The sequence below is a fragment of the Equus asinus genome, chromosome 24 (genome assembly GCF_041296235.1).
Source record: "Equus asinus isolate D_3611 breed Donkey chromosome 24, EquAss-T2T_v2, whole genome shotgun sequence".
Lineage (NCBI taxonomy): Eukaryota > Metazoa > Chordata > Mammalia > Perissodactyla > Equidae > Equus > Equus asinus.
Genome location: NC_091813.1, coordinates 62,367,468 through 62,392,049, shown reverse-complemented (window position 1 = coordinate 62,392,049; position 24,582 = coordinate 62,367,468). Strand labels below are relative to the sequence as shown.

The 24,582-nt window shown below is 39.7% G+C and overlaps 1 protein-coding gene across 14 annotated transcripts in view; it reads right to left on the bottom strand.

Annotated features, from left to right (window-relative positions):
• L3MBTL3 (L3MBTL histone methyl-lysine binding protein 3) overlaps window positions 1-24,582 on the bottom strand; it is a 113,864-nt gene that overhangs the window by 71,058 nt on the left and 18,224 nt on the right. For 9 of the 14 annotated variants that reach the window (XM_044754551.2, XM_014847690.3, XM_070496256.1 and 6 more), the window contains 9 exons: window positions 21,561-21,677; window positions 14,653-14,764; window positions 14,210-14,284; window positions 12,620-12,779; window positions 11,361-11,493; window positions 9,361-9,445; window positions 7,491-7,582; window positions 5,330-5,434; window positions 1,069-1,204 (listed from right to left, as the gene is read on the bottom strand). In XM_044754551.2, the coding sequence (XP_044610486.1) occupies window positions 1,069-1,204; window positions 5,330-5,434; window positions 7,491-7,582; window positions 9,361-9,445; window positions 11,361-11,493; window positions 12,620-12,779; window positions 14,210-14,284; window positions 14,653-14,764; window positions 21,561-21,662 (1,000 nt within the window). In that variant the 5' untranslated portion in view covers window positions 21,663-21,677. The remainder of the gene's footprint in view (window positions 1-1,068; window positions 1,205-5,329; window positions 5,435-7,490; window positions 7,583-9,360; window positions 9,446-11,360; window positions 11,494-12,619; window positions 12,780-14,209; window positions 14,285-14,652; window positions 14,765-21,560; window positions 21,678-24,582) is intronic. The other 5 variants (XM_070496261.1, XM_070496262.1, XM_070496263.1 and 2 more) reach the window with 1 other exon arrangement.

Genomic DNA, 24,582 nt, shown 5'->3' with positions numbered 1-24,582 from the left:
AATTACAATCATGGAAATGCCCCTGCCTTAATTTTCACGATTTACTGTTTAGTGTTGTTAAAGCCAACATCTCCTTAAAAAAGGAAACTGAGCATTTTACTTTATCTGCTCATACACTCTCTTCTACTTCCATTAAAGTCCAGACGGCAGCATGAAAAGAACAGCTAATAATTCACCATAAATAGGAGGTAAATTTACATAAATTTAGATACAGCTTTTCTTTTTCACCCTCATTTTTTCTATATATTTTGGTTTAATCCTTCAGCCATCTGAAAAATACCATTCTGCCGTTAATTTTTCACTTAAAGCCAAACGATGGCTAGTCCATTAAAAAAACAACAGCCCTGAGACTAAACATCGAACCAGTAACATCGACTAGTAACCTGGATCTTTGGCATCAAGTAAACAATACTGAATGAAATAGCTGAAAAGGAAGGAAAAAAGATATTATTAAATACACTAGGGATGGACCAAAAAAGATGGTATCAAATATTTTTGGATCTTTATATAAACATGAAACATGGCAAAATCATTGGCAGATTGTTTTATAAAGAACTGAAGGATAAAAAAGTAACTGCTATTAATTCAACTCCCACCTAAACCAATTTTTAGTGTTATAGTCTCCTTTCCAATCTCCTAAACATTACAATCTACAAGTTCAATGTATAATTTTTCAAGATTTTCTATATACTAAAATATCAGTAAATAAACTTAGCTGTGTAAACAGGTTCAAACTAATTTTTCAAATCAGTTTTTTCAAGGATATACGAATGCGTGTATAGATACATATAAAATAGAAGTCTGTAGCTAAAATTTGTTTGTAGCCAAAATTCAGTATCATGTAATTGGTATTTTATACGCAAATAAGTATATGGACAGAGTTTACTCTCTTAAACAGGATTCTACTTTTTAAATTTCTTTCATTTTAACAAACATTTTTCATCGTGGACAATAAGCTTGAATTTGGGCTTCTCTGAATAGAGTCTGAATTCTTAAAAATTCCAAATAAACATGTAAGAAAATACATTTTTGCAGAATTTAAAATGTGAGATAAAAAAGTGACAATACCTTTCGGAGGATGGAGTTTATGGCCAGTCTTCTCACACCACCCAACGGGGTGAATATCCAGAGCATCTGCATTTACCCAGAAGTCATAGCAATCAGAATACCCATCAAAGTGCAGTTTTATCCGGTATCCACAAACCTGAAACACGGAAAGCAGGCTGAGTGATGAAAAAACAAAAACATCCAAAATATTTGTGTACATGTACAAAAATAAATTAACGTGGACATCAAGTATTATATAGCCTATGTTAATCAAAGCACCCACGTGAAAAGCAACAAAAACAGTAAACAAACGACAAAATCTAAACGCAAAGGCTATGATAGTGGGAAGAGCTGAACTTCAGTGTTCTGGCATGATCCCCAGTTACACTAGGAGCACATGGATACGGGGTGAAGAATCTCCCACATGCACATGTCCTCTCTCCATTCCCTATGTTGTACCAGCACATGTCATCAAGGAGAGCCGGCAGGGAAGCAGGCAGCCCGGCACAGGGCAACAGCTCCTGCAGAGTGGGAGGATGCCCGGGGTGGAAGCCCAACTGAGCGCTGTCAGATGCCGGCTCTCTGTCCTTTATAAAGCTCCGCACAGGGTGATATCCGGCCAGATCAAGGCTGGTACAGACAAGGAGAGAAGTCAATAGACTCCCCTTCCCAGCAGTAGCCAGATTGGGAGAAAGAAAAAAAAAGCCTCCTCTAATTCATACTTAGATGAGACAGGCTCCCTGGAATGCCAGTGAGAACGCACTTTATGTAACACTCGCTGGACGCTGAGGACGAACATCTGCCTAAAGGGCCCCACTTGGGGAAGTTCCGAGTACAAAGGTCACACGGGTTTATGGGGCCTCAGCTGGGTCACGCTCTGCGTTGGGCTCTTAGAGACAAGCTCAGCCTCTCAATTCTCTTCCCACTAGCACAGCAGATGTGTTCAAGTGGAACCACACCCCACACCAGACCTCTAACCACTCCAGGAGCACCTGCCCCACAGAAGCCTGAACAAGAAGCTTGAGGCTAGAGCGCAGAGCCAGGGCAATTAACAACCCCCAAATAATTAGGTAGCTGTACAGTTACTGCCATGGAAAGTTCTGTAAAACATATTGTTAAAATTCAAGTGGCAGAACAAACTAAGATGAGTCAGTTTATGAGAAAAATTACAGACGTGCGAGTCCATGTGTGTGTTTATGTGTATCTGTTTCTGTGTGCACACATACACATTACGTGTGAACATACATACACATAAGTATACGTATTTATACACACATTTATATACCTACCTACACATACACACATATATGAAAATCACAGTAAAAAAGTCTGGAAGGATATATGCCAAAATATTAACAGTGATTTCTTCTCAGAAGTGGGAGTGATAAGGGAGAGGCAAAAGGAAAAGGATGGACTTTTAACATTTTATCTTCGATACTAGTATTTTTTAATTAGAATGTATTGATATGTTACACATATAAAATTTACCACTAAGCTGACACCCCCAGAGAGACTGGGGCCCCTCTGCAGAGCCGAGACCGAGACCCCTGGATGCACAAGCTCTCAAGAAGGGCAGGTGGCTGTCCCATGACCACATCACCCCACGCCAAGAAGCTCAGGGGCTGCTTGTCTTATAAGCCTTGGAGGGAGGCAAACCCACCCTCCCTACACTCAGCTGTCTCTGGTGAATGTCTAAGAAACAAGCCCCGTTAGTAATTTCTCCCTCCAGTCCCTCAGGGTCATATGGCTCTGAGCTTCTGCCCCCTTGAGCCAACCTCCCTCTGAGAGAGAGACTGCTCCCCCCGCAATCTCTCTACTATGCCTTATGCCCTCCGGAACCCTATGCTTTGGGAAACGGTCTCCTACGTCCTCAACCTCCTTGTTAAAAGGCATATCTAGCTTGTCCCTCGGAACCCTTCCATCAAGCGGAGGCTGCTCCCACTTCTCCCACTTGCCATCCCTCTGAGGCCTGAGGAGGGGTGACTACCTAGGCTACGCCACACTTCTAGGCCTGTTCTCCACTCTGCTCCTCTAAGGCCTGTGCCATGTGGCTGCACGCCCCCGCCCTTATCATTCATCATCCGGAATGCTAACCTCCCAAACATCCCTTCTCACTCATCAGACACGAAGCCCTGGCTTCCTCCCTTCCTCTCCGTCCTGAGTGGTTCCCTCACGCACATGGATGACTCATCCAGTCCCTGGTGCCCCTACTCCCTGCGTTTCCTCTCCACTTCAAACGCTCACTCCCACGGAGCCTGTCTCATCAGAAAGTTCCCTGCCTCTCAACTGTTAAATTAAAGCATCCAACCCCATGAAGATGGCCTCCTATTCAGTCTGCTGGCCCCGTGACTCCCCACACACTTCTTCCTCCGTCTCAGCGAGAACTCTAGCCTCTCACACTGATCCTTCTACTTTCTCCTTAGCCTCCTCTTCACCCTGAGCCTTTCTTCCTTAGTAATCACCTAAAACATTTTCTTGCCAATATTTTTAAATCGTTGCCCTGATGTCCTTCCCAAAACATTTGCCTGACAAAATTCCATTATCCCAAGTATCCCCCTGGCCTGCACCCAGACCTGGTCTAGGGGCTGGTGCTGAGGGGGAAAACTGACATAAGCCAACCTTCCTTATTCATGGGTTCTGTATTTGTAAACTCACCCACTTGATTGAATTTGTAACTCAAAATACTACTTGTGTCTGGGGACACGTGCACGCACAGAGTGGTGAAAGATCTGAGCTGCTCGTCGTGAAAGTTCCCAGCTGAGGCTGAGCAAGGCTACTGCCTTCTTGTTTCGTATCTCACACTGTGAGCCAAGTGTCCTTTGCACAGTCTATTTAGTGCCACATTTTTCCCATTTGTCCTTTCTGTTGGTGATTTTGCTGTTTAAAATGGCCCCAAGCATAGTGCTGAAGAGCTGGCTAGTGTTCCTAAGGGCAAGAAGGCTGTGGTGTGCTTACGGACATGTGCACGTTAGGTAAGCTTCACTGGGCAGGAGTTACAGGGCTGTTGGCTGTGAATTCAATGTTAATGAATCAATACGAGAGCAATTAAACAAACTATGGCAATTCAGTGAAATGGAATACTATCCAATGGTTAAAAATATTATGTATATATGATATAAAAGATGCATTGTCAGAAAAGCAAGTTGCAAAATATTATGCAACATTTATATGTAAAAAAGAGACAAATATACGTGTACATAATTTTACAGGCAGAGAAAACATCTGGAGGGAACACAGTGAACTCATTAGGGTCTTTATCTCTGGGATATGGAATGAGGAAAAGACGAGGTGGGATCCAGGACTTTTATTTGTCATAACGTATGCTCTTACACTAGTTGAAGTTTTCATGATGATCAAACATTACCGCTATAATAAGAAACTACACAAGCTAAAATAAATCTCCTTCAAAACCAAGAGTTGAAACACACACACACCTTAGAAAGGTCCCCTTCTCCTCTATAGCTAAACTTCTCGAAAGCAGTGTCCCCTTACTGAATCTGTTTCCTCACAATGCTTGCATAAAACTCAACTGTTCTGAGAACTAACACAAGCTAGTATATGGAAAGCCTTTTGCTCAGCATCTGTCCCACGGTACCCTCTACGTACCTGTACATTATTATTTACTGTGACTGTCATCATCCAGCTATCAGACGTCACTATGTTCTGTAGGAGCCAAGCTCCTTACAAATTCACTAAGTCACTAAAAGAATACTATGATAACTAAAACTAATACTCAAGAGCATCCTATTTTTTTGGAGGGAATTTTTAAAAGATATATACCCCCGGCTCAAGGGATGGAGCAAGGTAGAGGCTAGCACAGGAGGAAAAAAATAAATTATAAGAAGTGTCCTCACTAATACATTGGACTAAGATATATACAATTGACTTGGACAATTTTTCCTGAAAAATTTCACACAGACACCTATAAATACTAAAAAAATATAAATATCTGTTGGTGTGCTCTTTGTGTTAAGGAACACAGTATGGCAGAAGCTACGGAGTCAGATGGACCTGGGTCAAATCTTGGTTCTACCACTTTGAAGCTGTGTGGCCTGTATACGTCACTTAAACTCTCTGAGCTTCAGTTCTGTCATCTACAGAACAGAGATGAAAACACATGAACTGTACAGAGTTCTTGTAAAGATTAAATGAGTAAATGTACACAAAACACTCGGCACCATGCTTGGCATGAAGGAAGCACTCAACAAATGGCACCTTTTCTCATTATTAAAACCCCATAATCACTGTTTTATTTTAGAGATAAAGACAAAGCAAAGCTTACCTCAGCCACAGTGAGGACGCAGTACACGGACTGATGCTCGGGGTCCACGCCTTCTAATTTCATGCCAACTTTAAACCCATTTTTGTTATATGGGAAGGATTGATACTGAAATGCAAAATCACCACAGTTTTAGTATTTTATTCTGAAGGCCTAGTTAAAAATATGAATAATTACCATTCTTAAACAAAGACTATTTAACTGAATACATAAATAACTCTTAAAAGTCCAAAAGGAAAAATTCACCAAATAATCCAATGGAAAATGGACAAAGACTATAAACAGGTGACAGAAAAGGAAATTTAAATATCTTACATATGTGAAAAGATGCTCAACCTCACCCGTAAGAGTCACACAAAGTAAAACTGCACTAAGAGATCTTTCACCTATCAGGTTGGTAAAGATCAAAAAGTTGGATGACACCGTGTTGGCTAGGCTCTAGAGACAGACACACAGAGACGTCCCTAGGAGGGATGTAAACTGGTACAACCTTTAGCAATCCCATGATAGCTATAAAAAAAGAATATTCTCTTTGACTCAGCAATTCTAATTCTAGGAAATTATCCATCAGAGATACCCACACGTGCAAAATGACAGGTCTGAGAGGTTAGTCACTAAAACATTTATATGGCACAAGATTCATATATATATATTCCATGTATACATACAGTATCCCATCTCATGTCTGCTCCATAATAATTTAAGCTGCTCCCTATTGACTGACATATGCATGTCATATGCATGTGGGTGTCATATAAATGTCAGTATGTCATATATGTGTCATGTGTTGACATATATATATCTCAACCCAAAGGGAGCAGCTTAAATTATTATGGAAGAGACATGAGATGCAGTATCATGCATTAATATAAAAGAATGATGAAGGGAATCATGAACCAAGATGGAATAATTTCCAAACCAAGTTAAAAAGGCAAAGTCCAAAACAGTACGTGTGACATGTATGTCATCATTTGGTTTAAGATGGGGAGGAGAGGATTTGTGTATAAACATCACTTATCTGTACAGATAATTTTCTAGGAAGGGAACATAAGAACTGCTAACAGGAACCCCTGCAGGAGGGGCAGACAGGGACCTAGAGGTCAGTGCTCCGAGGGACAAACTCAAATCTTCTAGTACTTCTATACTTTTAACACATGAATGGATTACTGACTCAAGTGATTAGCTGTATTGAAATTTTCAAAAAAAGGTAAATAAGTCTATTCTGCAAAGGACTAAAGTAACAGAAAATAATGATATAGAACAAGTTCATATGTGATTACTATGATTTAAGTTACATGTTTCTAATGTAGATTTAATCATCCTAACATTTACTATTCATCACTGTTTTAAAACTCCCCACATTCATACATACACAACAAGATCAATGGCAGATAAAATAAAATAATTTCAACCAGGGGTCAGCAAACCACTGATTGGTCCGTGGGTCCAAGCGAGCCCACCTCCTGTTTTTGTAACTAAAGCTTTACAGGAATACAACCATGTCCACTCATTTATATACAGTCTCTGGCTGCTTTCATTACAGCCACAGTTTAGCTGTTGCAACCAAGACCAGATGCCCCACGAAGCCTGAAATATTTACTAACCGGCTTGTTACCAAAAAAGTTTACTGACCCCTGTTTTAACACAGGAGCAGCGGCTCCTACTCAGAACTCCACTTGGTGTCTGTGCTTTTAACTGATTTTAAATCACCTGTGATAAAACATTTCACTATAGTTAAGATGATGCAGTAATCCATTTTTAGATGTTTTGTTGTGACATTACATAAACCTCAATAACTCATTTTTATTCTCCCAAAGCCAAGAGGTTGACAGAAAATTTCATGCCGGTTTTCATTTATCTACTAGTTTGTCAGTAGCAGTACAAGTTTCCCTCTTAAAATTAGGGAGTGAAAGCCCAGTAAATGTTGACAGAAGAGAGTATGTGTGCGTGTCAGTGTATACCCATGCACGTGGCCCTGGGGGAAGGTGTGCATACATTAATGCTAGCTACCCCTCCACATAAGTAGACAAGTGAACAACAATATGTTTGAGAAATTATCCCAAGTCACAATTCCTAAACAGAGGATGGAAATGCCAATACTAATTCCAGATCAGTATTCCTGCTCCTTTGCTCCTACAGACAATGCTCTCCAGAAGGCCCGTACCTCCTTGAACAGTTTCGCTGGCACTGCCACAGCTTTTTCCTCTTCCAGGTAGGATGCCCAGCACCAAGTTTTCTTTCCTTTAGGAGGCAAACCTGAAAGGCAAGTGCGACTAAAATGGTAGAATTTCCAAATCTAGGAAATCACAGAAATATATTGCAAACTCTCACTTCCCCAACTATCATGAGGCCTGACTCTTCTCTTACCGCCACAGCTGGTATTTCTCAGTCTCTTCCTGGCTCCTCTACCAAAGAAACAAGAACTAAGAAGTGAACCGTGGTGCACATCCACAGTTATGAGGGTTGAAGAAAGAAACAGAAGAACTTAGAGAAATTGGAGAAGACACAGGAGGAAACCAAGATAGAAAAGCGTCATGGAAGCTACAGAAATTGAGTGCTTCTAGAAGCAGGATGCTCAAAAAATTTTCCCTAGGAGATCAAGAAATTGAAGACTGAGACAAGTCCAGCGCATCGAGTGATGAAGGAAGGGCTGCTAATCTTAGAGGGTGGGGGGGGGTCAATCCAGCGAGGGCCAGACTTTGCACAGTAGAAGGATGAAGATATGGAGTCAGCTAATATTGATTTTACTTGAGATCAATTCAAATAATGGAAATGAAAGGAAGAGTGTAATAGCTTGATGGGTAACAAAATTGGGGGAAAGGCATTTTGGGGATGAGATTTTAACAGGCTAAGATGGAACTGATGAGGAGAAAAAAAACTCTGAATACCTAAGGGGGAAAAATCAGTGACTGAAGGAATCACGTCCCAGAAGAGCCAGGGCCCAGAGAGCAGAAATTAAGAGGGAGGACGAGAAAGCTTAAAGACATTTTGAGGCAGAGAGCAGAGTGATCTCAGTGATGAAACACAGAAAGGTACTGAGACGGTAAACCTTCCTCAAGAAGGTAAATGTTAGGCGGGGTGCTTGAGGAGGGCAGAAATATTTCTCATTCTGTTTTTTTAAGTTTGGCAACTGCACTAACATCTGTTGCCAATCTTTTTCTTTTTCTTCTTCTTCTTCTCCCCAAAGCCCCCCAGTACATAGTTGTATATTCTACTTGTAGGTCCTTCTGGTTGTGCTATGTGGGACACCCCCTCAGCGTGGCCTGATGAGCAGTGCCATGTCCGCCCCTGGGGATCTGAGCCAGCGAAACCCTGGGCCACCGAAGCAGAACGCGCGAACTCAATCACTCAGCCGTGGGGCCAGCCCTCTAACTCTTTTTGAGGAATCAAGAGATGAACAAGTGAAGAATGCATCTAATCACTAAAGAGGAGCATTGGGTTCATGGTCCTGATGTGTAGGGACAACATGCCTGGGCAGGTCAGAGGAGGGGCTGCACAAAGTGGATGACCTACATGAGGGAATGGCCAGGCAGATGTGAGAGGTCAACTGGATAAAGCTGAGTGGAGGACACGACCTAAGGTCCATGCAGAATATGGTGGCTAGTAAACCCAGTCAAGTATTAAAGCGAAGGGCCTGAGAACTGGATTCTTCATGAGAATAAAGTGTTGCCTGAGGAACAATGAAAGAAAAAAGGTACCACATCAGGAGGTTGTGGTTTGAGAGGAAACACTAAAAACTCAAAATTCTTAGGAAATGAACAAGAAGAGAGATTTCAGTAAAAGTGCAGAAGTAGAGGATACCTGCTCAATGGAAAAAGAAAAATGTTCTCATGTTTGCCTTAGAAAGTTACTAATTTCCATTTTTTTCCCTATCTACTTCTTCAAAACCCTAATTTTTACTGACAAAATTTAATCAAAGAAAAACCCACAGCAATACTTTAGTGTTCATTAAAATTAAGACTAAAACATCTACCTGGGTGAAATATTTTCATTTTCATGAAGTTACAAGAAAACCCTTTCTTTTAACAACTCACCCTGCTTCAACACAGCTGAATCAGCCCGTCTTTTCCTTCGGGCCCTCTGTGAGCCCCTCAGGATTCTTCCATCTTGTTTGTTCTCCTACAATAAGAAAGGAAAATTATGATTTTTAGAAGTTCATGAAATTGGCACTAACGAAAAGTTAGAGAGCTGTCAGAAAGTATTATTTTTTTGTACTTTTCTTCAATTTCACTTCATAAGTTTCAAGGAAAGTAAAAATATAGGTCATTTGAGAACTGTGTTGCTTTTGGCCTGAGATCATTACAAAATAAGAACATTTCCAAGAATTCCATTCTGGAATAGCACAGATATCGCTCCAGTCTCCTTGAAACGCTTTCCCCTCTTAGCTCCTTGACCACCCTGTGCTGGTTTTCCTCATACCTCACTGGCCCCTCCTTCTCAGTCCCTTTGCTGATGCCTCTTCCAATCCAGTCCCCTTCTCTGCTCTATCGAATCCCTCTCCCTAGGTTTTAAAGATCACCTGTATGCCCAATATCCCCACTTCATATCTCCAGCCCTGACCTCTTCCCTAACTTCACACTCATGGAACCCAACTGCCTACTTAGGATCTTCACGAGGATGTCTAACAAACATCTCAAACTCACAATGGCCAAAGAACTCTAGATTCCATACTCTAGTCTTGCCTTTCCATTCTCAATAAATAGCATCATTATCCAGTCAATTGTTAAAGCCAAAAACATAAGAGTTATCCCTGATTCCTCTTTCCCTCACACATCCTGACAACCCTACCTCTAACATCTGTCCCAAACCCACTGACTTCTATCTTACATGGCACTCTTAGCTAGTCCACTCCAATAAACTTGTAACTGGTTTCCCTGCTGCCACTCTTGCTCTGACAAGTCAAAGCTAGAGTGATCAATCTAAAACATAAATCCTATCAAAGTTTTCCCTTGCCTTCAGCTTTCCAATGGCTTCCCATCATACTCAGCATAAAATGCAAACTTATTACTCCGGTTTACCTACCATAGAGCCCCACATAGCTGGGACCTCTTCAGCTTCATCTCATTCCACTCTCCCCTAACCCCCAAGGCTCAACCATACTGTTTTTTTTTTTCTAATATCCTCAAATAAAACATGCTACATACATGTGTTCTTACGTTAGGGACTTTTCCCTAGCTGTTCTGTTGCCCAGGGGCCTCCTCACTCCTAACTTTACAAAGCTGGCTCCTTCTTATTACTCAGATCACATTGTTCACAGCCAACCTTCACTGGGAGGCCTTGTTGACAGCCCCACTTAAAGCATTCAGCCAATCCTCGTGCCCTATTGTAATTCCCAGCATAGCACTTAGCACAGGCTGACATTTCTCCTGTTCATTTTGTTTACTGTATGTCCCCTTAACAAGAGTATAATGTCCCTGAGAGGAGAGACCCAGTCTTCCTGCTATCTTATTCCTACCCGTATTCCCAGCTCCTAGAACAGTGACTAGCAAATAACTGTTGCTCAATATGGATCTCAAGGGAAATGCTTCAAGACCTCAAAGTTCTTTTTTCATATAGAGCCATTAATATATACTTTAGGGATAGATATGTATGTTTTGATTAGCACATTTTGAATTAGTTTTCCCAAAATATACCTGACATTGATCTGCCATTTTCTACCTACTCAACATAGTTTTATGAGATACGTTTGCAATTTACCAAAATGGGATCGGCAATTTGCTATCGAGAGGAATTTAAGATTCATTTGCGAAACTGAAGGTTTTGCTGCTGCCTCTCTCTCTCACTCCAGCAATAAATTCCAGGACATCCTACTTCTTCACCATGAGGAAGGGGTACTATTATTTAGTATTCCCATTGTGCCATGACGACAGTGACACACAGAGGGGGAGGCATTTAACTTGCTGATGGTAATGCAGAGAGTCACGGAATCAGCACCGGAAGTCACGTAAGAGGGTGCAGAGCCAGCACCTTTGACCGCGATGCTACACTTAGGAAGCACCCCGTGCTCCCTGGTAGTCGTGAAAGAGATACTCACCATTTCATCATCCCGCTCTTCTCCATCCTCCTTGGAGTCGGCTTTCAGAGATAATTTTGGTTTTTTCTTCCTACTACACTTAGGATCTTCTTCCTCATTGTCTTCTCCCATGTCTCTTTCCTCCTTCTGATCTCTGTTGTGTTTATAAACCCAAAATAGTGACAGGAAACAATACCTATCAAACATCTACATGTTGATTATCAATACAGAGTTTTTTTTAAAAAAGTCACCCTCCAAAGGAAAAATATTTAGCCATCAGGAAAAATGCAGAGGCATTAAAATATCATAAATAAGGAACATTCAAACCATCGTCATGGATGACACTGTCAAGGTAGAAAGTGGAAGTTAGCTTATACATTAATTTCAAAAGGGGACCAGCACTATATGTGAAACAGGTTCTAACAAGTTTAAAATTATTTCACATCTGCCATCCATTCTAATAAAAGAACCAAATATTTAGAGATAGTTCAGTCTTCGGGGCAATTGTAAATCAAAGATCTAGCAATTATTAAGAACGACAAGTCCAAATGAAATAGGCCAAGTGTAACTTTGTAAAATACCAGTTGGCCAACAAAAACAGATAATTCCCAAGCCTGTAATGATTAAAACACATAGGAAATTCCACTAAAATATAAATGTCAAGTCATTTATTTGTAGTATACAAATATATGCAAGAAATACACCTTCTCGGGGATAAGCTGAACTTTGTCAGACGGTCCCCAAATGGCAGTCGCACACCACTGTCATTCACAGCTGATGTCCCTGTCTCGTACTCCTCAGTCCAGCCTGCGATCAGGAGTAACATAACCCATCATACTACTCACTACAGCCATCTTCCCTCGGCTGAGTCACCATGAGCAGAAGCTCTATCTCATTTGTGGAGTTTTAGCTGATTTACCTAACAACCCCCGAAATATAAACAAACCTGTGGTTCTATAAACATCAGTATTATCAAAATGTGTATGTAGCCCAGAGAAATTTAAATACTCTTAGCTGGAGAGCAATCAAATGTAAGCAAAAGGCTAAAGGAAGAGGCAGAGGTTGTACTGCAGGTAGGACTTAGGCCATACAACTCAGATCAGACATGACCGAAGTCACCAGGTCCAGCAATGGCATCAGGGTCCATGTGACTCTAAAGAAAAAGTCTCCGGAAAAAAGGGCATGAATGGGTGAGAGACGTCACAGAGCCTCTGTATTCCCATGCACCAGGACCTTGGACTATAAAACCACTTTATAAATGGAACAGGGCAAAAACCTACTTGTCTTTGATATGCCGAGCGCAATTCTGGCTGCAATAGTTTCCTCCAGAAAGACACTCATCTACGTTGCCATACTGACAACAGTTCTCACAGAATTGAAGCCCGTCTACTTTCACTGGATCCTTCAACCTGAAAGGCATCCCAGTCTTCTCTGAAAAGACTACAAGATGAAAAGAAGAATAAAAATATTAGAACCACGACCAAAAATATTCCAAAATACATTTAAACTTTTTCTTCTAATAATTTTGTTAGCAACACCATTAAACAATAATGTTTGTTGAATGAATGAATGATCAAACTAGAGCATTTTAGAGGGAGAAGACGATGGGCTTGGCAGGAATCACTCAAATAAATTTACACAACAAAAAAAATTCTGCAGAAAAGATAAACAAAAGCTTGTCCAAGGCTTTTTCTACAGAATTCAAAGTAAAATGAAGAAAATTTCATTAGTCACTAAATGCAGAAGATGAAACCATCAATCTCCAGAATCCTATTTTACAGATGTATCTTTGACAAAATTTTAAAAGGTTATCTACGTTATTTCATGTTTATAACCTGTTGATGAGTAATTCTGTTTTGCTAAATCAATGTCTCTCTATTTTACCTTTAATGTGGCAGAGCTCCTGAACCATAATTATCCAAATCATTTAGGAACTCACATTTCCTTTCGCCTGAATTGTTAGGCTCATCATTCATTCAGCAAACATTTATTAGGCACCAATTTACACTAGACACTGATCATGACAGTACAGACCTTGCCCAAGAGAGCTCACAGTCTGGAAGAGAAGACAGGCAAGAAAACCAATATTTATAATAAAATGTGATACATGCAATAATTGAAGCATGAACAAGTCCCAGAAGTAGGAGAGAGGAAGAAGTGATTCATTCGGCCTGGGGTGAGGTCAAGGAAGGACTGCCTGATAGAAAGCCTCAACAGGGTTTTGAAGGCCAAAGAGGAATTTATCCACTGGACGAAGAGAGAAGCGGCATCCTGGCCAGAAGAAACAGCGCAGCAAAGGCAAAGAAGCACGAAACCACCGGAGGTGTTGGGAGGACTACGCGGAAGTCAGTGCTGCAGGCACCGTCAGAATACAGGACAAAGAAGGGAAGAGAGCTGAAGAGACCAAGCGGGCCAGTGGGTGCGTGCTGCACAGATCTTTGCATGATTTGCTCAAGAGACAATGAGAAATTGGTGAAGCGTCAGAAAGGCATCTGCACAAGTTCCTCTGACTTCAGGGAGCAGGATAAATTGGGTGAAATCAGGAGCAGAGTGATTCTTTAGATGTCTGCAATAGTTCAGGTGAGAGTTGGTAAGGGCCTAAATTAAGGCAGTGGCAGTGATCATTAGTAGAAAAAGCCAGATCTGAGACATATTTAGGAAATAAAAAACAAGAGGATTGAGTTAACAGGCTATGGGGCTGGGGGGAGGACAAATTCAGGATGACTCCTTGATTTCTCGCTTGTCCCCTGTAGGGATGGTGCTACCACCACCAACTGAAATATGGGGTACAGAAGAAACAGCAAGTTTGGGGGGAGGGGAGAGAGAAATAGAAAATGAATCGCATTTCAGACATGTGGAGTTTGAGGTACCTGTGGGACATCCAGGTGGAGATGTCCAGTAGGCAGGTGGAAATACGGGCCTGGAGCTCAGGGGACAGGTCGGGGCTGGAGATATAGATTCAGGAGTCATCAGCATATAGGTGTTAGTTACAACCATCGGAGTAGATGAGAAAAAAGTGGCAGGCTTTTGCTAAATCACCTGGGTAGGCTATTACAACATGGATTTACTTGACAATTTCCAATTAACCTTGTTCTAGCACAGATCTGGCATTAGGAAAAGAAGACAGTCTATAGTTACTTTAAAATATTAAAAGCTGGTTCCATCTCAGTTTCGTTAAAGAAATTTACCTAAGAACATGTGACATGAAGATCACCCAGGCTTTTCCAAGTTCCAGCCTATTATAAACCCTTAGATATTCTCATTTTAAAACTCTCAAAAGAAAGAAATGACAACGCAGATGACCCGTTCTTACCTTCTTGAGCGGTTGGTACCATCCAGGTTGTGGTAGCTGTTGCTTTTTTAACATTTTCCATTTCGCTCTCATCTGTAATAACTTCCAGGGCTCCAAACTCATTTACCCGAAACTAGTGACAAAATGGTAGAAAGGAGGTAAAATTTACAAAAGAGCCCAGAACAGTATCATTTAATAGCTGACATATATATAGTCTTTAAGCAAATTAATTATGCTTTAAAAGTTAATTTAAGCAATTAGATCGAGAGAAGCCTTCTCTCAATATTAAGCCTTTTGCATTTTACTAATTTTGGAATTCAGGGAAGGGGGACTAGAATGAAACAGCAAGGCATTTCTTTTTTTTTAAGATGGGCCCTGGGCTCACATCTGTTGCCAATCTTTCTCTTTTTTTCCTTTTTGTCTCTCCCCAAAGCCCCAGCAGACAGTTGTAGAACCGAGTTGTAAGTCCTTCTAGTTCCTCTATGTGGGACACTGCCTCAGCACGGCTTGACAAGCAGTGTGTAGGTCCGCGCCCAGGATCTGAACCAGCAAACCCTGGGCCACCCAAGTGGAGCGTGCCAACTTAACTGCTACGCCACCCGGCCAGCCCCAGCAAGGCACTTCTTAAGGGTATCAACAACCAACCCTGCACTGGCCTGGAGAGTTGCCAGCTCACTTACATGGCCTGAAATTTCAAACACCATTTTTTTTGCTGAGACTTTTTTCTAATTCGATATTACTGCTATTTAATAATCAAAGTTAGTAAAAGGGGCATTATTGTCTCCCCAGCAATCAACGTGTCTCATCCAGTTCACAGAGAAGGAATATCTCTGTTCCAAAAATAATGACTCACACATCTTTATCTTTATATTCCAAGACGTGAATGAGGAAGGCTGAAGCATGAGCCCAATGATCCCCAGCTCTCCACTTCCTCTTTCTCTCATTGTTCTTTAGAATTCTCCAGAATAGTCACCTCTAGGCCTCCAAAACAATGTGTAATATCTATGAGATCTGAACTAGTCTACCAGCTACAGGCCAATTTTATCACTAGAAAGTAAGGGCATTTTGATTTCAGACATTTTGACTCCAAATATTGAAAATCCCTTCTCATCTTATGGCAAGCATCAAACCAAGTATGTTTCTGCAACAGCCTGGCTGTTCTGTGTGTGTGTTGAAGGCTTACCCACTACCTACATGCAGGGGCCCCATCCTCTTTGAAACAGCTAGTTCATAGTTCAAAGTTTTCTCTATTTCTTCTGTTTTTCCATAAAAAAGAATATTAGAAATCCACTAATTTTAACAGGTAATAAAAAGCTACAAAGCTCAAAATTCAAAAGGATTATAAAACTTTTTACCTAAAGTTTTTAGATCTTTCACAGAAATATATATGAGCAGGCAAATATTTAGTATTGAAACAAAGCCTTATATTTCCCAAACTAAAGAAAATCTATTTGGTCAACATACCAATGGAATGATTTATTTTACCAAACTAGACTCAGACCACAAGTCAGAAAAATCTTAAGCAAAAATTACCAATAACTATTCCTTCCACCAGGTGAAAATAGCACCTTAAGTAAGTTTCTGCACATAGTCCACAATGATTAAAAGCCATGTAGACTGAATAAGTTGAAATAGATAAGGGAAGGGAAATATTTTCTCCCTATTACACGTCCAGATACAAGTTCCCAGGTGTCACATGTAGACTATGCCGGGTTAGGTGTGTTCACCTACAAATGTCAATCTAGGAGGTAGCAAAAAGTTAACTGGAATGAAAGGAGCTAAAAATAACTTTACTTTTTGGAAAAAAAAAATTTTTTTTAAATGATCAACTCTGAGAATAGACTATTCCAAAATAAAGCTGACAGTACCATCTACTGGGCAAGAGCAGAAAAAACAAGCCATGATTATTAATTAATGATATTAAAGAATATGACAAAATAAATTCTGAATGAAAATTTTTACAAAAACCAAAAAACCAATAGGCATGAACTTTATAATTCAGTACAGGCAAGTAAGGTTATATTTGTATATGATGACATTAATTTATACTTATAAGGCAAATACAAAATGCGAGAAATAGCACCAAATATTTACATTACACAGAAAGCCTCCTGTGGCTTAAGTTTCCAAATTTATGCTAAACCGCAAGCCACCGTGCATCTCAAACACTGAGAAGGAGAACAGCACTGAGTGGAATTTTCAAATCGCACTTCAGACCTCTGACACCTGGAAGCTTTAGGCTCAAATACTTTCAAAGTTAAAAGGTGAAATTCCCACAATACAACATTTAATCCCATTATCTTTTCCTTCTCCTAATATTTATTGCTAGTAACTGACCTAGAGCCTAAGCACAAAGTCAAGAGGTAATAACACTTAGGGACACAGTGAACCCCTGTAAGCCAGGGATCCATGGATTGATTTAGGGGTTGGTGAATCCCATGAAATAAATGCAAAATGATGGTATGGGCACATATCTATTTTTCTGGGGATAGGGTTCATAAATTTCATCATATTCTCAAAAGCACCCTATGACCCTGAAAAAATAAAGAACATCTATTCTAACCAAAGTTACTTTATCTCAAAAATTAACCTGAAAGTGTTTCCAAAGTATATGATCATATGCAAAAAGATACAGGATCACATTTTTTTTTCTGGCTTCTCACTTTGGATTTACTGTATCTTCCACAATATTACTACTATCATAGAAAATGTTGGACAATATAGGTTGTTGGGTGCTGCTAACATAACTGGAGTCCCACAGCTGGAATTCCAGAAAGAGTGCCACATTTCCTAATATTTTTTTTCCCCAGTAAAACACTCACATTCTGAAACCGGTAAAGCTTTTACAAATGGTTCTGGAACCATGGAAACTTGATATTACCACTTTTATTTCTTTTTCTTAATGTTACCTGTTCTTTTAACCTAGACATCTAAAAAGCAGTATAAAAATTTATCAGGTGACTCCATTCTATAACCAAGAATATTAAAATCATAAACTTTACAATAGGGATTTATTAAAAAAAATCAAACAGACTGGGTGACTTTGTAACTTTTTCTGTTACTGGATAAATCCAGGTTAATCAGAAACCATTATGCCTGAAATACATAAGCAGTTGCAAAGGTTTCTGTCTGTTTGTTTGGTTTGAACTACGTTTAGCTGATTCAATTTTCTTCTTTATTTTTGCTTGTAGAGGCCAAGGATCTTTTGCCTATTTTTTCCTGTCTTTAACCATAGATCATTAAAAGACACTGCTGAGGTTACTATTTTTGATTCATTATTTTCAATGTTGAAGTGTGAGTTTTACTCACCAATATGTTTTATGGGAGAAGATACTTGGTAACTAATTTGAATATTAGTAACTAATGATCTGATTTGAACATTAGTCAAGACAAAGCGAAACTGTGCATTAAGAGTGTGGTGAATTTTCCAGTTGGGTTCTTCTTTGCTGCTGCTGCAGAGTCTGGCTCTCCGTTAAGTGGCAACTATTCTTACTAGATAAGATGCTATCGCTCTCAGGAGTGTATCTGCATGTTATGGAGGGACTCCAAAAGACTAAATCCTTATGACCCAGAGAAATAATTCTCTGTGGATAAATTTCAGACACCATTAGAAGTTCAGGCAGAGAAACTGCTTAGGGACGGGAAGCCCTACCATGTCCCTTTCCACTACCACTTACTGCCTGCCTGTTCTTAGGGCTGACCTTGAGATATTAACCTATGAATACTAATTTGCGTTTTAAAAACACAAATTAGGCAATGGTAAAGTTTCCAAAGCTTGTTTAAGCCAAAATGCCTTGTTAATGACCACAATATTGTCAATAGGGCCAGAGGACAGCAGCTGCTCTCCCTTGACACTGCACGTTCCTATGCTAGTGCTTCTGGAGACCCGCCTGCTTCCTTCCTCCGGTCCCTGCCCCCTCAACGTCCTCAGGCAGTGCTTACCTATTTTCAGGCACATGAAGTGACATGACATCTGCTTACCAAAACCTCCTGACCCCTCCAGCTATGATAATACCTCCTCTAACTGGCTGTAACATTTTCCTCGCATCTCTTTTGATATGAAAACGTTTTGTCTTGTTAGACTGTGGTATAGCAGTGATAAGCGAATCAATTTTAAAATTAGAAAAGCCTAGTTTTAAGACCCAGTTCTGCCAGTAACTGCTGGACCTTGAGCAGATGACTTAGCCACTCTGGCTCTCCGTTTTCCCATCTGTAAACTGACAACAGTGATAGAGACTACCTCTGAAAGGTTAAAGAACATAATTAAATTGAAAGATGCAGGCAAAGTGTTCATCAGAGAGTAAGTCCTCTATTCTTTGCACTCCTGCACCCAAACAAGATGCTGCTCGTGCTTTATATAAGGGTTATAGAAGGGTTAGTGAGCCCAGTGCGGACAGGGCAGAGGGATGCCAGCAACGAGGAACAGTTCAAAGGAACCAAGAAGTGAATCTTCAACTGGCCGTTTGGGCTAGAAAGGAAACAGGGTGGCACTGAGGAGTGCAAGGAGACGCAGCCAGAGAGGAGAGTAGGGGCCAGAGCGCACCAACACGGCGGTGGCGAACTTAAGGGGTTTGACCTTTACTGGGAGACATCCAGGCAACTGCTACAGGATTTCAGCAGAAGGAGTGATAGAACTTGACCGGCCAGCAATCAGGGGGCTTTTACAGAGAAAAGTTCTTTCAAAACGGCAATAAACTGCAGTATAGAGAAACCTGTTCCCATGATGAGGACTTGAGTCTCTGTGTATTGGCTGAACTAACTTCCGTGGGTTATCTGAGGGTAGTGCACTGTTTATTAGGAAACCCACGTGCCTATCCAATTAAAATACAGGAGCTTCAATAGTGTAAAATAGGCAAAGCATGATGTGAGAGAGTAAATTTCATGATTTATTCAAAGTTTTTTCCAACATCTTAATTTTGTAAAAAATCAGTTTCTCAGATCTCTTAAGCAACTTGAATTTTAATAGGAGCAAGTGATTTAGAAATCCTAAGTAATATAATCAACTGGCTAGTCCCTGAATCTCCTGAGATAAAAAGGGTTATAAGGTACAAAACAATTTCTAAATTTTCTTTTTGAAGTGGGGTGTCAAACTGTCTACAGGGCAGAAAGTGAACTGGATACACGGCAATTACCCAGGTAATTAGAGGAGTCTAAAAGTCAAGTCAAATAATCCAGCTTACAATAGTCACTAAGTGGCTTAATTACCTGATTGCCTTAATAAAAGTAGTAGGTTAATTCCTAAAATCCACTGCTTAGAAAACCTTCAGGCAATCTACGCTTCTTAGGGATGGAAATGTCACTCTATCGTCAAAATCTAACTAAACAAAAGTTAGAAACTTCATCATCCATCTGACACCAAAAAGAAGCCACTGAGAAGGGATAAAAATGAACAAGAAAAATAAGGGAGTGAAGCAATAAAAAAACAGCAGTTTATATAATGTATCACAAAGTCAGAAAAGACAATTTAAGTGTTTTACATATTTTTTATATTACATATTTTTTCAATCTTCATAACCACTTTATGACTCAGATCCTGTATTCCCATTTTACAGATAAAGATTCTGAAACTTTAGGGAATTTAAATAACTTGACAGAGCTCATGTAGCTAATATGTGGCTGACATTATCAGAGTCTGGAAACAGTTTTTCTTTCTCAAAACTTTCAGCACTCTATTTCCATTATATCTAATCCAGATGAACATTTGGAGACTGTTAGAGCAGATAAAATCCTCAGTATTCATTTAATTCCTTATTTTACTGAAGAGGAAACTGGCCCAGAGAGACTGACTTGTTCAAGGTCACGCAAAACTAAAACTAAAAACTAAATCTCTTCTCCAGATTTCATTAAACCTCACTGTCATATTTTTGTGCAGCTAAACTCAGATAGCTATGTCAGCAAATTGCACTCAATTAAACCTAACGCAACCAAAACCAAAGTTTTTTTCCAATGACAGATTGTCCAAATCTCACCACTGAAGATGAACCAGGACAAGCTTGGCTGAGATACTTGTCAAGTAGCCACTAAAAGGGACTGGATCTCAAGAGGTCAATATTAGAGAGCAGGAATTTCTATTCAAGACAGGCCAGAACACCAAGCATTTGAGACGCCAAGCTAAGGGACAGCCAGTTAGGGAGATGGGAAGTTCAAACACCTGAGTGACAAGTACAAACACAAAGTCTAAAGGGCCACAGACAGGTTCAAGGTCCCAGAGATAGGATCAGAGCAAAAGCAAATGAGAAATGACAGGTGGGGGTGGTTGGCTTCCCAGATGGGTGCCGTGTAACCAGGCCTCACAGGGCAGTAGACGTGGGTGGTCCTGAGTGGGGTTGGGGCGCAGGGGAAGAGGAGCAGCCTGAAGCACGGCTCTCTGAAGAGAGTCCTCATGTCTACAAAAGCAGCCTGGTGCACAGAAAGGGGCAGCTTCTGAACAAGAAATTACATAAACTCCATATTTATAGTATAAATAATTTAAGGGAGAATAGTCCTGTTTATTCAATATTTTAGCATTACTCAGTTTTTAAATGAGAAAACTAGGACACAGGGAGTGTGGTTATTCAGTTAAAGTTACAAAGCCGATTACTGCAAGATATATGAAGCCAGGTCTTCTAACTCTACCATTTCCACGTTTATTGGCCATCCCAATAGAGTCAAAATTGAGATGATCCTCCTTGAAGCTATGACTCAGTTTCTGCAAAATGAGCACATGCTGCCAAAATATTCCTTAGTCCTCTACCCCACTGACAAAGGCATCAGCATTTCAAATTGTCTTGAGAGTTTACTGTAGAAGTCTAAGCATCATATAAAACCTACAGTATTACACTTAACGCTTTTAATTCTTACTTCACATATGTACTGTTCAAGTTTATTTTAACAATAAACACACACAGATGCACACACATGTATAACGATATGTTACAAAGATAGCTCACCTTTAAGTCACTTCCCGGTAAGGTGCCTACTCCATCTTTCCAGTCCATAACACTGAAGACATCAAACTCTTGACCACTTGTGCTAGAGGCAGAGTCAGTCATGATTTAGTTTTTAACCTGGAAAGGGGGAAAAAAGGCACATCACTAAATATTCCAAATTAGACCAGTTTTTATTTTTGTGGTCATTATTTCAGTTTCTCTTAATTACATAATTTTTCTTGACCACAATATCCCATATCCATAGATCTAGAAATAACTGCTTCAAAAATATCACTAACGTTTTTTCTAGTGCAAGCCACAGTAAATTATAGAAGAAAAAATAAAAAAATTCTCAGTTAAAAAGTGTTGCAGTAAATTTTATCTATTCTTACAAAGAAAAGGAATTCATTGTTTCATAGCATATAGACTTAAAACAGAAAATCATGATGCCATGTGAATAGAATTCCTTTCCCTCTAAGTAGTTTTTACTGTTTTAAGACATTGAAAAGAGAGTAGGTATGGACTGAGGATGGAATTAATATAAAATATTAATAAAAAAGAAGCCACTTAGATAATAAAAAATAGAAATTCTAGTCCATTATTGACTGTCATCTACACTAAATGTGTCAACCCAGTTTGCTGTGTCAATACAATGAATAGACAGTGTGATGGATTCGTTCAATAAATTGATTTATTGAATTCAGTGGAAAAATCTGCCAGTCTGATGTTCTTGGAAACAGGAAAACAGTCTCAAAATGTAAACACCAATAATAAGACTCCATTAAGATAACCAATTCAGCTAGCTAAACCGTAATAACGCTTTTCATTTTCTTTTTTTTAAATTGCAAAACAAACTATTTTCCACCATCATATTGTTAGTAGTGGTACTGCTATTGTTACTCTGACACTGTTGTCTGCATAGCATGGGATAAAACAAACAAGTAAGTATGTTGGTGTCACTGACAAGTGATGAAAGACAGATGGGTCCTAAATTTGAATGGAAGTATCAGTGTGATTCATGATGCATTTTATCTTTAAAAACATATGCATATTTTCTAGCTTTGTCCATTAAAGAAGTCTATAAATAACCAATGAATGAGCAGCCAAGTGCTCAGATTGTGGTCTCTAAGTATCATTTCTGGAAGGTCTTCTCAAGGAAGCTGATTTCTGTTCAGTGGCAGAAAATATGTACAGGATAAGCCTGAAACATCGTGTCAAACCAAGAAGCAAGGACGCTATAAGGATAACGGAGGTCATATCAAAAGAACTCAGAAGCCAACCTGATGAGGCTCCTGCTAGCCAAGGCAAGGATACTAGATGCAGTGATTTGACATACATCAAATAAATTTAAATCCACGGGTTCATGAGAATATTCAAAACAAAAAAATAAAAAACCAAGAACACCTCATTGATCACTTTTGGGGGGTGCAAGGGAACCAACTCATTATTTGGAAAAAGACAAGGATTTATCCCGCTTATATCACACGACATCTACGTGAATTATATCTCAGGGTAGAAAGGAAGTTTCCTTTTAGGAAAAAATTCCTCCTAATACATAAAGAAGGGATGACAGAACTGAAACACTACCATTTGCAACCCTTAAGAAATTAATGCTCCAGACAACGACCATCAATGGCTGCTGAGAATGCAAGCCCAACACCAAATACGAAGTAGTCTTGCCAGAAAAAAATGAAATCAAAGCTAACCTGATTAAGTCTATTTACAGAAATACCAGAGGCAAAGGAACATGTTAATCACACCAAAACGATAAAAGCAGCAGAATTCGGACTGTCAGAAATTCTTTAGCAACGTTTCTCAGAGTGTGGTGCACAGATCCTGGGGGAGCCCTGGGACCCTTTCAAAAGGTCCAAGAAGTCAAAAACTATTTGCGTAAAAATACTAACAGATTATTTGCCTTCTTCATTATGTTGACATGTGCATTGATGGTGCAAAAGCAAACCGGGTAAACTGCAGAGGCAGCAGCCCCCAGGTGCAGTAGGAGTCGTTGTTTTTACCACCATATATTATTAAAGACCATCCTGGACTTCCTTGACAAAGCCAAAATAATAAATTTTATGAAGTCTTGATATTTGGATATACATCTTTAACATTCTGTGTGATGAAACATCAAGCACCTGGGCATGCCAAAGTACCATGGGTGTCCCGGGGAAAAGCACTTGTGAATTGCCTGGAAGGCAAGCTCAACAAGCTGTTTTCAGGGAATGCCATTTTTATTTAACAAACTAGGTTTATTCAGGTTTGGATATTTGGCAAATATTTTGTCAAAAATAAACTAAGTGAGTCTTTCACATCAAAGAAAACACTGACAGTATTTGCTGCTAATGATAACATTTGAGCATTCAAGGGAAAATCAGAATTTTGGAAAACCTGTGTCTACCACCATGAGCTTGACAGCTTCCCAATAACTTCTTTTCTAAGGAGATGGGTGGTGATATTAATGCGTATGATTTTTAAAATATTTCATAATGAAATATGTCAACATTTGGATGATCTGCATAACTTGGTGAAGCAGTATTTTCCAAATGTCCAATGCTTGATGTTACAAAATTATGCATAGGTGATAGAACCACTCCAAGTGCAAGACAGACCAATGGATTTTAATGTAACAGAACGTGAAAAGCTCACTGATAGGTTTCAAATTGCACACTGCAACTAACCTTTAAGAAACTACCACTTGTCAAGTTTTGGTGTTGTATCAAAGAAGAACGTCCACCACTAAATTAAAAGACTTGAAACACTCCTCACTTCTCTAACCCTGTATCTGCAAGAAGCAGGTTTTCTCCACATACTTCAATCAAAACAACATCCAGCAACAGGTTGAACACACAAGCAGAGAGGAAAAGGCAGCTACCTTCTATTAATCCAGACAATAAAGAGATTTGCAAAAATGTAAAATAGCACCACTTCTCTCATATTCTTTTTAGTTTTGGAAACTATGTTTCATAAAAATTATGCTTACATATACTAACTTAATGGATTTACTACTATTTTTAAATAAATAGTTCAAATTATCTATTCTAAT